General features: G+C 37.5%; 1 pseudogene and 1 gene segment (V, D, J or C); both read left to right on the top strand.

The window, feature by feature from the left end:
• LOC129098492 (immunoglobulin gamma-1 heavy chain-like) overlaps positions 1 to 7,728 on the top strand; it is a 34,121-nt pseudogene extending 26,393 nt beyond the window's left edge.
• A 95-nt stretch (positions 7,729 to 7,823) lies between these two features.
• On the top strand, positions 7,824 to 12,625 carry LOC129098491 (Ig mu chain C region-like). The segment is given in 9 exon segments: positions 7,824 to 8,814; positions 9,063 to 9,359; positions 9,455 to 9,766; positions 9,883 to 10,167; positions 10,297 to 10,623; positions 10,806 to 11,123; positions 11,523 to 11,810; positions 12,009 to 12,157; positions 12,342 to 12,625. Coding segments are annotated over 9 exon segments (2,274 nt in total).
• The last annotated feature ends 1,596 nt before the right edge of the window (positions 12,626 to 14,221 follow it).

The raw sequence follows: 14,221 nt of genomic DNA, 5'->3' as shown, positions 1-14,221 counted from the left end.
TAAATTTGTTTAGATCCAATTTTCACATTTTTTTCATGTTAAAATATGTTAACTTTCATAGTTGTGTTCTGCACATTAAAACTTAGGGAATGAATTCTAAAACATGTGCAATTTGTTGAGCACTGAAATATATACATGGTGTGCAGGATAGTTAATAGGTTAATGTAAAGTAATTTATAGAATCAAGTCCATGCAACAGGAACTGGAGCTGACAGGGGGTCTGATACAGAGGAAGTGTTTACTAACTGTTGGCAACTCACATGTACTTTTATATAACCTAGACCACAGGAAATGTATATCTCAAGGGATGTGGTTAATAAACAGCACAGTGGGAATTGCTCTGCCAGTGAAACATGAAGGCTTCCCTGGTTTAAATTGTGTTGTTAGTATTTGTATTAGAAGATCACTGTTATATTTCACTGTGATGATTACTTTGACTACTGGGGGAAAGGAACACAAGTCACAGTGACTTCTGGTGAGTAAAAATCTAATATATTTTGAGTGAAGACAATTCTATGTTTTTTTTCTGGTTTAATATTCAATTTATGTAGATTTTAACTGCGCTTAAACTAGGATGTAATAGACATAGAAATGACAGTAACAGCAAATAGGATGGCAAAACGATCAGGGTAAACGGTAGGTATGCACTAGTTGCAAATTTCCCCGCTGCGGGACTAATAAAGGATTATCTTATCTTATCTTATCTTAACTGAATAAGTACAATCATTTATTAGATGATAGAAGGTGTTAACTATTTGTGCACTAAAGAGCTATTGGAAATCAGTCTAATAGTTATTTGCTTCCTGGGGAAAAGGAACAATAATGACCATCCCAGGTAAACAGGTAAAATATGCTTTGTTTGTCTTCATATTGGCAATTCAATTGCCATATTTAGACCTCAGTTTTTGTATGTTGGACGTGTTGACATATTACACTGTGACGCTGCTTTTGATTACTGGGGGAAAGGCACAATGGTAACAGTCACATCAGGTAAGCTACTCTTTTTTTTCTTTCTCTGACGTAAACATTTCGATTTATAAACAGTATTGATACCTTTTTTGTGACACCGTGCAGTTCCCCAAATTTTTGGGATACTGAATGTTAAATGTGTTATAAATTGATGGAATCAATTTAAACTTCGGTGGTGAATATCATGTTTAGTTCCATCTTTTGAAACCTTATATACAAAAGTCCAGGTTAATATGTCAGAGGGTAGATCGTAATGAGATAACCAACCATGGAAAGTGTCAATATCTGGGAACAGGTTTTTGTATGCAGTGGTTAATAATTTGTTGAACTGTGACTATGGTTTTGACTACTGGGGAAAAGGCACCATGGTCACCGTCACCTCAGGTATGGAATCTTAATATTTCGTATTAGAGAATGAAATTCCTGATCACATTACTTAATTATTTATGATCATTTTCATGTAGCCACAACTGATCACCATTGCTTGGACAGTAAACATTATTTTGTAGCTTGACAATGACTTTGTGAAAGGCTTGAAACTGTTTACTTCAGTCGGAAAGCAAGTCTTTCAAAAACTGCATATTATAGTTTGATTTCAATCGTTGCCAAAACCAGACTTTATGACATTAAGTAATGGGATATTAAAGTGATGAGTTTTTGTGAGAAGAGTAAACTGACTCTCTTAACTGTGACAACTGGGCTTTCGACTACTGGGGAAAAGGCACAATGGTAACAGTGTCATCAGGTAAGATTTGTTCCATTTAAAAACGACATCAGGGTACGTTTGAGTGTTATATTTAAGTTAACTTCTCACATGTCAATTCTCACTTCAAAAGTAAAATGTTTTAATATAGCATATCTTCTGTAAAAGTCGGACAGCGATATTTTAAGTATAGGACAGAATGGTTGATATTTGCGGCAAGTATATATTACTTTGTTTATTCTTTTTTATATTGTATTTTTAGTCGTGGGATTATTTCAATATAAGGCAGACGTTTTGCGCTCGCTATTAGATGTAGCCTTTTAATACAACCAGCTACGTAGATTCAGCACTGTGCTACTATGATGCTTTTGACTACTGGGGAAAGGGTACAACAGTAACAGTTTCATCAGGTAAGAATACTCTTTCATTTCATAGATAACTGCTGAATTTGACATAAATGTTTTTGTAACAATATGACTGCAATAATGCCATCATAATGGATGGTTACTGACTTAACACTTACATTCCATCAATTTAAAAGAATATACTAATGAGACTGTCAAAGTTGTGCATTTAAAGTAATTTACCATTTTATATACAGAATAACCTAAATAATTACAACAAATAATATAATTGAGGGAGGTTAATTTGGTGAAAAAAATCATCTAATGACATTTAGAACCATAGAGGTCGGGGTATTGAGAGCATTTGGAATTTCCACATTTAACAAAACTGTGCCTTGTTACACTATTGACTCGTTCAACTCGAATTTCTTCCTTCTGTTTTAACTAAAACTTTGTGAAAATGTCTGTTATCTTGAATTTTATTTTTGAATTATAATTGCACGTTTGTTTTTTCCTTTCTTAGTCACTTCTTCCGCACCAAATGTGTTTCCTCTGATACAATGTGGTTCTGGGACTGGAGCGACAGTCACTCTTGGCTGCTTTGCCACCAGCTTCACACCCTCCTCACTGACCTTTGCATGGAACAAAGTAAATGGTGATGCCTTGACAAACTTCATTCAGTACCCTCCGGTACTAAAGGACAACCTTTATTCGGGAATCAGTCAAATCGAAGTGAGCAGACAGGAGTGGGACTCAAAGAAGGCTTTCCGATGTGTCGCGAAACATGCAGCAGGAGATGGAGAGAGAATTTTCGTAAAGCCAAGTAAGACTCATGGTTTGTCATATATAAATGCCTTTCTGTAGATTATTTAATATCTAGTAGATTAACAATGTGGACATATTAACATATTCTATAATTGCAACAATATCAAGTTTGTTTTATTACATTAATGAATTACAAAAAACTGTTTAAATTTGGTAATTACTGATAAATGATATACTTAACCTACTTAATTGGGTGACTATTGCCAGTAAATTGAGGCAGAGTTCTGTATAAAGCAGAATATCCTCAGTCAAAAAGTTTTACATTTCACAGTGCAATATTTTATTCACACAATTCATGTTTTATTGAACAGAATTGAATTGAAAGTTTAATAATTGCGTAAAAAGTTTAATAAGTCTACTAAGTCTAAGGTTTTAAATTAATCTCTATTGTTTGGTTTTATGCTTTTTTCTGAGCAAAGTTATTCAAGGCAGCTTCTACTACATCTCTGTAAATTTATACAAAGCCATTATGTTTACACAATTGAATTTATAAACATAAAAGAGAGGAATAATTAGTTTAAATATTTAAGAAACAATATACTCCAATCTGTCATTTGAAAGGAACATCAACACACAGAAGAGCATAACAATAAACTGTTGCTAAATGAAATAGCGTTACATATCTTTTTATACTTTTGGTTTTATAATAGGCCTCACAGTCAAACCAAACAGTGAGGTGGAACAAGAAGGCTGAAGCTCTGCTGCTGATTATACAATTCTTTGCTTATATACTGTATGTCCTCTGCACTCGTCTCACAACAGATTAATGCAATGTGTTCTGCTTCTTGCCATCTATTTGCATAATCCTGGTTCTTCTTGATGTCAGTCTGCCCCCAATTCCACTCTTTGTTGATTATTAACATTAAATCTGTGTTTGCTTGCCCGAGCAGTCAATGTATATGCAGAAGCGAGCATTAAAGCTCTGCTGTTCTATTATGTAATTTTTTTACTCTGAAGATCTTATTTTCTCTTTATTTTTTCTTCACAATTTAGTAACAAGCTACAGTAAGTGTTAATCTGAGGAGTGTAATGACAATGTGCATTTGTGCAAGATGCACAGTACAAAGAAAGCAAAGTCTATAGTAATTCTAGCTTACATGAGCATTTTAGCACATTTTTCACCGTTGCTTCTGCATATATATAAATGATTCCCTGCTTCTGCATACATATATATATTTGTGTATATGTTTGTTTTTCAGCTGTGCCTATTATTTTGCCAACTCTTAATGTGTTGGCCTCCTCTGGTGAGGAAAACGAGGCTTCCTTCTCCTGCTTTGCCAAAGACTTTTCACCAAACAGTTATGAGTTCAAATGGCTGCTAAACGACAAGGAAATCCCCAACAAAGTATTTCAGACCAACACCCTTTCTCCTGCGGAACCAGAGAATGAGAATGGAACTAAACTGTTCCGTGCAGCAAGTTTTCTCAGGCTGAAATCCACTGAGTGGGTTATTGGCAATGAGTTAACATGTGAGTTCAAGGGGAAAGGTGCAACATTCGTGAATTCATCTGTGACTTACAACCAACCATCCATTTGTGAGTACATCCTACTTTTTCTTCAACAATTTGAACATGAATGTCATTGCATTTTCTGTTTTGCAGCTATTTCTATTCAATAATTCTTCATTAATTCCTTACTTAGCAACTGGATGTCCTGAAGCCGATGTGGACATAACGTTTGAAGGCCCCTCAATGGAGGACATGTTTTTAAACAAAAAAGGAACCATAAAATGTAAAGTCATGGTGAACAAACCATCCGTTGAAATTATTTCATGGCAGAACCAGCATGGAAAGCCAATACCTGGAGCCTCAATATCCCCCCCTAAAGGACACAGAGGCATGATAAGTGTTCCACTTGACATCAATTATGACGAATGGAGCCAAGGGACAAAGTTCATCTGCAGTGTTGAAAATGCCAATTGGTTTGAGCCACTTAAGAAATCCTATGGAAGGATTACTGGTAAGAAAACAAAACAGCAACTGTGCACTAAAAACCTGCATTTAATTCCTCTTGTTGTGCCATCAAATATGTTATAAGTGTCATTTATAAGTGTATTTTGAAACAGAGATTTTTTACAGTACTGTAAGTACTTTTATCTGTGACAGGAGCTCTAAATGTTCTCTCACGCTTGCAGGAGGAGCAACTCAGCGACCTTCAGTGTTCATGCTGCCTCCACTAGAGCAAACTAGAAAAGAAATGGTGACCCTGACTTGCTATGTGAAAGATTTCTACCCCGGGAGGTTTTGGTGTCTTGGCTTGTTGATGACGAGAGAGCAGACTCAGCATACGAGTTCCATACCACAGAGCCTGTAGAAAGCCAGGGATCCTATTCTGCTTATGGCCAGTTAGCTCTCAGCCTTGATCAGTGGAAAAACAATGACATGGTGTTTAGCTGTGTAGTTTACCACGAGTCCGTGGCTAACTCAACTAAAGCTATTGTCAGGTCCATTGGGCACAGAACATTTGAACAAATCAACATGGTCAACCTCAACATGAACATCCCTGAAGCAAAGTGCAGGCCTCAGTAGATTAATTATGTGTCGCTGTGTCTTCTGTTGTTTGTTGTTTGTTGCTTGTGATATGACATTGTGATTGTCTTTTTAATGCAGATTCAAAATCAAAATAAAAAAAGCTCTTTGCAACTCTGTTGTCTGATGTATGTCGCATGCTGTTCATGTCTTTATTTTATTTTCAGCAACATGTTCGTTGTCAGTGTAGTGTCACAGTGCTTTCCTAATGCAACACTAATTAGGTGTAGCTATTACCATGTTTGATAACAATATATCAAACTTACCACATCATACTGTATTAACTAGAATTACACCACCACAACCCACTAACTTTAGGCAACACTTTAACTAAATATATTTTCTATCTGTTCATTGTTATTTGTAGACAGTGCATTGTTTGTATGACTTGTCTTTGTGTATGTGTTTCCTCCACTGGGTCTTGCACCCCTTTCACAAAAAAAGACGATTGTTTAAGGTTTAATTCCAGCTCTGTGGTCTTTCCATCAAAAGATGAATATATTAATTCACAAGCCAAGTCATGCCTGCCACACCATTAATGGGGACTTTCAAAAGCAATTCAAGATCATTGTAGGACGACTTAAATCAACATAATCAACATTTTAGAGGGACATGCAAAACAATTAGGTCTTATGATGCACTAATAACAACGTAATAAGTAACAAGACAAATGCCAATACTATTCTTTTAATTTGTGGTTGCCTATTTCATCCTTGGATTGATTGACTAAACTTATTGATTTCCTGATTAGATCCACGCTGACCTGCTAGGTTATAAAGAACATTACCCTACTACAGGACATTAATAGAATTTTGTCATTGATACAGTTCGGTCAACGACTCATGAGCTACTGTTCAAAGCTTTGTTTGTCCAAAGTGTTAACTGAATAATTACTGCACACTACATCCAGATTTCTACCAGTGGTACAATGGAACAATGGATGCAGAAGAAGATAACATGGGAAGCACAGCCCTCACCTTTATCCTTCTCTTCCTCTTCACTCTGCTGTTCAGCATTGGAACCACTGCTTTCAAGGTAATGATGAGTTTTTCAGTTAGAGTGTTAGAGAAAAAACAACTGAGTAAATAGTTGTATGTATTTCACACGACACAGATGTGTTGGCAGAAATCTCCTCTAGGAAGAAGAGTGACAAAAGGTTCATACAGGGCATCGCTATGATGAGAATAATCATCTACGGCAGTAAATAACGTTTGACCACATATTGTATTATAACTACTTTATTTATCGTGGCAATTTTAAAGATTTTAATTTAATGAAAATTAAAATGAAGTCACTATCTATCACTGAAGGTGGCAACACAATGGTGATTGAGCCTGTGTATACCTCCATTGTATACACAGAAAACGGAGTACACAATTTTAAAAACTTGAAGCTCATGTAAGAAAAAGACTGGACTGAATCATAAGGATTGCCCCTTCAAACTTTTTTACATATTGCATTTTTATACTCAATTCTAAAAGTGTCTGCAACAAAAGCTACTAACAATAAATAAGATAAGATAAGATAAGATAAGATAATCCTTTATTAGTCCCGCAGCGGGGAAATTTGCAGGCTTACAGCAGCATAGAGTTAAAGTGCACACAAGAGACATAGTAAGAAAGACAAGATAAAAATAAAATGAAAAATGAAAAATGAAAAATAAAAAATAAAAATAAAAAACAAGTATTATAAATAAGCAATAAAAACAGTAGAAAAACACAATAACTGAAATATAATATTTACAGACAGAAAAAAACAAAACTATATTAACTATTATTGCACATGAGACATGCATGTTAAGGAGGTGAACACAAAAACAGCAGTGCTTGTGCAATTTAATGCTAAGCAAATTGTAAAAATGTAAATAAAAGTCACCTTTGTGAAGCACAAAGTGTGACACAGACTATACGAGAGAGGTGTTGAATCCACTTATTGGTAACCTTTGGTATACAGAGTTGACACCAAGTTAAAGTTTTGGGCCCAAAATAAATGATTTAAAACTTCACGGCTATTATCGTGAACTGAATTATATTTTACACATGTTGGTGTAAATTTGGATCATTGGTTATATAGGCTAAATTAATTTATCAAAGGACTACAACAAACAGAAGGCAGTTGTAACATTTTGTTTATTCCATATGTTGATACATTTATTTTATAATGTTACTAATCCATATATTTTTTTCTGTCTTTACAGGTTAAATGAAACAAGGTGAAACCTTTGCTTAAAAAAAAATAATTTCATTAATTTCTTCTCATATACTCATAGTATCATGTAAGTAATCACAATTGTTCCTTTTCATTTTAAGTTACAAGAGCTTTCTGTCTTTTTTGAAAATAAATCTTGAAATGAAGATAACATTGATGTTACAGTTGTTTCTTCCATTATTTTTTCCTACAAAATTGTTCCTACTGCCTGTAGTCTTACCTATAAACGATCACTAGTAATACTCACAACAGTACTTTATTTATTTTTTTCAAGCATTTTATCTTAATTCTGCACTATGTTCTTATGTCCGTCACCTCCCTAGCACCTGGAATCATCAGCCCATGTTAAACTTAATATGAAAATGTGGAGATTTACAGTTGGTAAGTTCTCGGGTCTAATATTAACAGAGCCGAGAACTGAAACCCGAAGCAATGTCATTATAAGCCATGTAAAATCTTTCTGAAAACATGTAAAGTGATATGAGACATTCAAATGTGCACTCTGTTGCTCTAACTGACACAGCCACACCTCACACCTGGTGTCAGTGATGCACCATTGCTCCTTGCATTGTTTCACTTCTGTAATTTGGTACTTTTTTGGGACCTGGGTGTTACTCAATGCTTCCGCTTGCTGCTAGCCCCGATCACTCTGTCCTGCCATGCTGCAACATCTGTGCAACAGCCTCAAGCCTTGTCTCCACCTGACTATAAGACACCAGACACTGTAAAAAGTACAACTCTGCCATCTAGCCTAAATACAAAGATATTATATTTAGAATTGAGACAACACAGGTTACCTGATCAAGATCTGAAGGTATGTAAAACTGAAGGGATGAAATCCGCTCATATTTTAAAAATGTGTACATACTATGTTTAAAATGAGGCCAGTAAAGACGTAACTTTCTCCTCTTTATCTCAGAAGAGCGGGTTGTGTCTCCAAGCATCACAATGAGCCCTGTCTGGGCGGGTGAATTCGGGATCTCACCAGTCAAACTCATCTGCGCCATAAGAGACTTCTTTCCAGACAATCTGGCCTTGGAGTGGAAGCAGGACAGCCAACCACTAAACATTGTGCCAATCCAAAGGAAGCTGCAGAGTATGAAGGAGAGTGACAACACCTTCAGTCTAATCAGTGAGATTGAGCCAAATATGACTGAGTGGGCACAGGCCTCAAATTTTACGTGCAAGGCCAATCACAACAATCAGGAATTTATGAAAACAATAAGTATTTGTCAATGTAAGTATGAATCGCTACTGTCTCACAGCACAATATGGAAATGCTGATATATGTATCATTAATGGTTTAGGACAAAAATCACACATAATTTCAATGTTTTGAATTAGATTAACAATTATGACCAAACACTTTTTTTTTTTTGCAGATCATGCAAGATATGATGTCAACTCAGTCTTGAAATATAAAAAAAGTTTGCTACATGCAGGAATTTGTGCTGCTTCATTAATCTTTACCTTGTTTCCTTTCAGCAATTTCAAGGGCCCCTCCTTCCATCCATGTGGAGATTCCCAGCTTTCAAACAGTAATGAATGCAGAATCCACCGTTAAAGCAACATGTTTGGTCCGCACTGTTCTTGATGCCAAGGTGACCTGGCTGATGAATGACACGGTCACAGAGGGTAGCACAAAGAGACGGGACAGAAACACAACTCATTTAATCAGTGAACTGACCGTTTTGTCAAGTCAATGGAAACAACTCCAGTCCATAACATGTAAAGCTGACCATAAGTGCTTCTCATCCACCAAGAGGACTGTGAATATTGCAGGTAAGACAACTATACACCATGAAAATCAGGTGTCTTGTGACAGCAAAGTGCATTAAATAATCCATTCTGCTTGGTTTTCTTCCTGTATCATCCAGGGCCAGAAAATACATCCACAATGGTTGTTATCAGGAGATCTCTCAAAGATTTGCTGAGAGGAGGCAGTGCTGTGCTGGAGTGTGATGTCACAACACCCTCATCACATGACCTGTACATCACCTTTCAAGCCAACAATGTTGACATCTCTGGCAGACAGTATGTTGAACTTCCTGAAGCCACAGGCCTCCTTTCAATCAGTAGAAGTTTCCCCGTTCCTTCAAATCAATTGAAGAAAGACACAAGTTTCACCTGCAAAGTGAACCAAGGATTCTCCAGCAGCTTTGACTCAAACTCCACAGGCAATTTTTTTGGTGAGAGGAGTAACTCTTCTTCCCTTAGTGGCAGTTGATTTCATGTTTCACACTTAATGTATCTGTAATACACACATTCATTTATTAATAAATGCACTGATTCATCTCTCATTTAGTGGATCCATCAATGGAACTTCTTCTGGCCCCCAGTGAAAAGTCAGGACCTCAGAGACTCCTATGCTTTGCCTGGGGCTTCAACCCGCAAATTAAATGGTCTTCTGAGTCCCAGAAAATACCTCCATCAACTTATGACATCAGCATGGGTGAAGATGGACGTGTGGCTGTAACCAGTCAGCTTCATGCCTCTCAAAAGGAGTGGAAAACAGGGAAAATCTTCACGTGTGAAGTATCTGACAAGTCTCTGAATAAAAATAAGAGAAAGGACATCAGCCTCTGCTCAGGTAAAATGAAAACATAATTGGTAGTGAATGAATACATTCATCTTCCATAAAGCATTAGACCTTTTTGCTGATAATCATTATTTGATGGATGTTGCATTTTCTACCACTATTGTCACATTCTTTTTTCAGTAACTCCTGCATCATCTCAGATAGTTGGCGTATATGTTCAGGGCCCACCACTGGAGGAGCTTCAGAACAAGGGACCAGTGACTATCACCTGTCTTGTGGTCGGCCCTTCTCTTGATGATTTCTCCGTCACCTGGAAAGTAGTTGGGAACAATCATGCCCTGAATGTCCAGAAGGAGCCTCCAGTGAGTCACAGCAATGGGACAGAAACTTTGCGGAGCTCCCTCAGTGTGTCAGCGGAGGATTGGCATGCATTTAAACAAGTGTCTTGTGAGGCCAAGCACCGTTGTTCCAACCGGGGCTACAAGGACCATGTAACCAAAAGCAGAGGTAGTGGTGTGCAGAAAAAGCATGGATTTGTTTCTTTGTGATTGCTTATAGCTGTTTCTGAATTATATTATTCATAATAACTTAAATGATGTTTGTGGAGGTTGTGAGAGACTTAATGATGAGATTGAAATGGTAAAAATGTAAAGCTTAATTTCCTTTTTCTTATTTTTGTGTTTCTCAAGAGCTGTATCCACCAGCAGTGAAGATAATACAACCAGCTGCCCATGACCTTTCTACCTCAGACGTCGTCGCATTTATTTGCCTCGTCTCTGGATTTTTCCCGTCTAATATATTAGTGTACTGGGAGGAGAATGGCCAGAGACTCCCTTCAACTCACTTCATCAACGGTCCAACATGGAGATACACAGGGAGCAGCACATACTCAATGAGCAGCAGACTAAACACATCAAAAACCGAGGACAGGCAGTCTACGTATTCTTGTGTTGTCAGACATGAGTCATCTGAAACGCCTTTTGAAAGCTCCATAAAGGACGTGTTTGGTGAGCTGTCAATTAGCATTAAGTAAATTACAGTTTACTGGTGTAGATCATTTCATCGTAGATAGAGATCAGTATTGAATCAGGGCCAATACAGATTTATTTAATTGATTGCATGAGCTAAAATAAAGACAATCAAATCCTATCTGATACTGTATACTACTGTGTTTTGTCCACCTCAGTCTGCCCTTAATGTTAGTAGCTCAAAGGCAGTAGTGTAAGCACCAAGCTAAAGTAGAGAAGAAGTAGAACGCCTTTAGAACAATTGCTCTCACATGATTCAATTGATAAAATGTGTCTCCTAAAGCATTTAAATACAAATGTTCCTTATTTTTGTCTCGCTCCATAACCTTTCCCAAAACAAATGTATTAACAAAAACCTTTCATGGCTATTTCCTCCAGCCTCGGTGACCTACAGCAAACCTTCAGCCACCTTGCTCCAGGGCTCCGGTGAACTTGTGTGCCTGGTCTTCGGCTTCAGCCCTGCATCCATTAACATCACTTGGTTTCTTGATGACACCAAGGAACTGTTGGACTACAACACCAGTGAACCCCACAGAGGCCCAAATGGAAAGTTCAGCATTCAAAGCCACCTGCGTCTGTCCCAAGTCATCTGGTTACCTGGTGCAACCATCACCTGCAGGGTGACGCATGCAAACGTCACCCTACCCCAGAATATTTCTAAACCAGGTGCTAGTTTGTTCATTGATCCACATCTTTCTTGCACTTTACAGATTGCACATATTATGTTAACCACCTATTTCACACATTTCTGAGTAAGTTTGGTAACTGCATGGATTATTTAATTAATATATCTTCCAAGCTCCCCTTCCAGTGTAACACAGTCTAGTTAACTTTTAAATCTTACACGTTTTAATTCATTCACAGACTCCTTGGAGAACTGTGATTTCCTAGATGACATCATGCATGCTGAAGTGAACGAGGACACGGGTGTGGAAAGCTGGTATATGGCTTTCACTTTCCTCATTTCTTTCCTCATCGCCATTATCTATGGCGTCTTCGCTACCATGATGAAGGTAAGATACAACAGTATTGGTATGATATTTAAAAGTAATCTTCAAGTAACTCAATTGTAATCTCTTTATGCTCAAAATGATATGGTTTTAATTTAGCTTATAAATATATATATATACATATAACACAAACTAGATCAAAAATGTCACCAGATCCTGACACATTCCCTATGTTTTCTCCTTTTAGACTAAATGATGATGATCCCAGTACCGATCCCATTTCCTGATCCAAATGTGGACTTTTAAAGATTTTAATGGCGTTTGGCTTTTGTAGTTTTGAAATGTAATTGATTCCTTTTAATATGAAATATTATTATATGTTATGGAATTGGTTTATACTTTAGGCCTGTTTGTTTCTTTTCAGTTCTATATTGTAAATCGTTTCTTTCAGTTATATATTTGGTGTGGCATGTATGTAGTCCAACTGTGTAAGAGGAAACATGACAATAAATAAAAATATTTAAAAAATAAGTTTAAATTTCTGACTTTAAGATTCAAATACCAATGTTTTTAACATATTACATCATGGGACTCATTATTGCATTTAGAAAAACATTTATTCAAATATGTAAAACAGAGAAATTTACCACGTTGATTACATTAAAACAAATGATGACACAAACAGTATTAATTGTCAGGAAAGGGCTTAGCAATACAGTTTACTACGTCACAATATCAGCACCACTGTATTACTCAGATTGACCACTAGAGCGAGACAAAGCTCCACAAACAGCAGTGGTGATTTGCAAACTCTCTGTGAAACAGAAGTTGTGTCTTAATTTGAAGATACTGACAGGCCTGAACTGGACTTACTAAATGTGTGATACAGAGGTGCATTCAGTTAAAAGCACAAGCAGATACTGTTTATATCTCTTCTCCTTTCCACACACACACACACACACACACACACACACACACACACACACACACACACACACACACACACACACAGTCACTGTAAATGTGCACACTCTGCCTTTGGGTTAGAGCTGCATGTTTGTGTCTGCATTTGTGTACCTTGTGGGTTTCACGGAATTCACATCGGGGAGGGACGACACTAAGCACATTCAGGCTTACAATTGGCTACCTCTGGTGTGATCTGGCACCATGTGTGCTCTGATTGGCTGGGGACCCTTTGGCACCCTGCCCAAATATGTGACGCTGTTGCTGGGATGGAGTCACAGCATGCTGCTGCCAGTCTAAGTGTCAAGGCACCAGTAACAGAGAAGCAGGGCATCGTGCCCAGCAGGCTGCCTGAGAGCGTCTCCCTGTCTGACTCCCCCATACCCTCCCATCCTCCCATGCCAAGCCTCCCTCCTCCTGGGTCCTTGCTTGACCCCAAACATCTTCACACATCTAGGTGGGTGTACTGAGCAGCTCCCGATAAGTGGAACTGATTGTGAAGTAGTGCAGTGCTGAAGAGAGAACACATGCTCAGCCAGCTTTACCTAGAATATAAAGATTCATCTTTATCTTAAAGTAAGTGTAATCTTATCTTATCCTATCCTATCCTTAGAGTTATCAAGGACGAACCAGTCTGTTGAGCATTCAGACCTTCCTGGACTTTCTTAAACCAGATCAGTTTAAAGATTAAAAATACAATTAAAATATGGGAGCAGTGTTATCACTATTATCATGTCATGATCAGCATAATCTTAATGCCACCCTCAAAGCTCTCACACAGACACACACACACACACACACACACACACACACACACACACACACACACACACACACACACACACACACACACACACACACACACACACACACACACACACACACACACACACACACACACACACACACACACACACTGCATATAGGCCTGGTTGCAGACATGGTCCACAGTGGGAATTATTGATCAGACTGAGGCTACTTTACCAATGTCCATCTCTATTTTTCTACATAAACAGGCCATTCATTCAGGAGGAGGGGTATTCATTGTAACAAATGATGTGTAAAACGTGCACATTATCATGAGGCATATAAACCATGGACATTCTAAAATGCATTTTCAATTAAATTACTAAAATAAAGGGAAGGGGGAAAGCCAGAGCATCG

Source organism: Anoplopoma fimbria, chromosome 11, assembly GCF_027596085.1.
Source record: "Anoplopoma fimbria isolate UVic2021 breed Golden Eagle Sablefish chromosome 11, Afim_UVic_2022, whole genome shotgun sequence".
Taxonomy (NCBI): Eukaryota; Metazoa; Chordata; class Actinopteri; order Perciformes; family Anoplopomatidae; genus Anoplopoma; species Anoplopoma fimbria.
The sequence above is the reverse complement of the archived record's forward strand: the minus strand, read 5'-3'. Positions and strand labels throughout refer to the sequence as shown.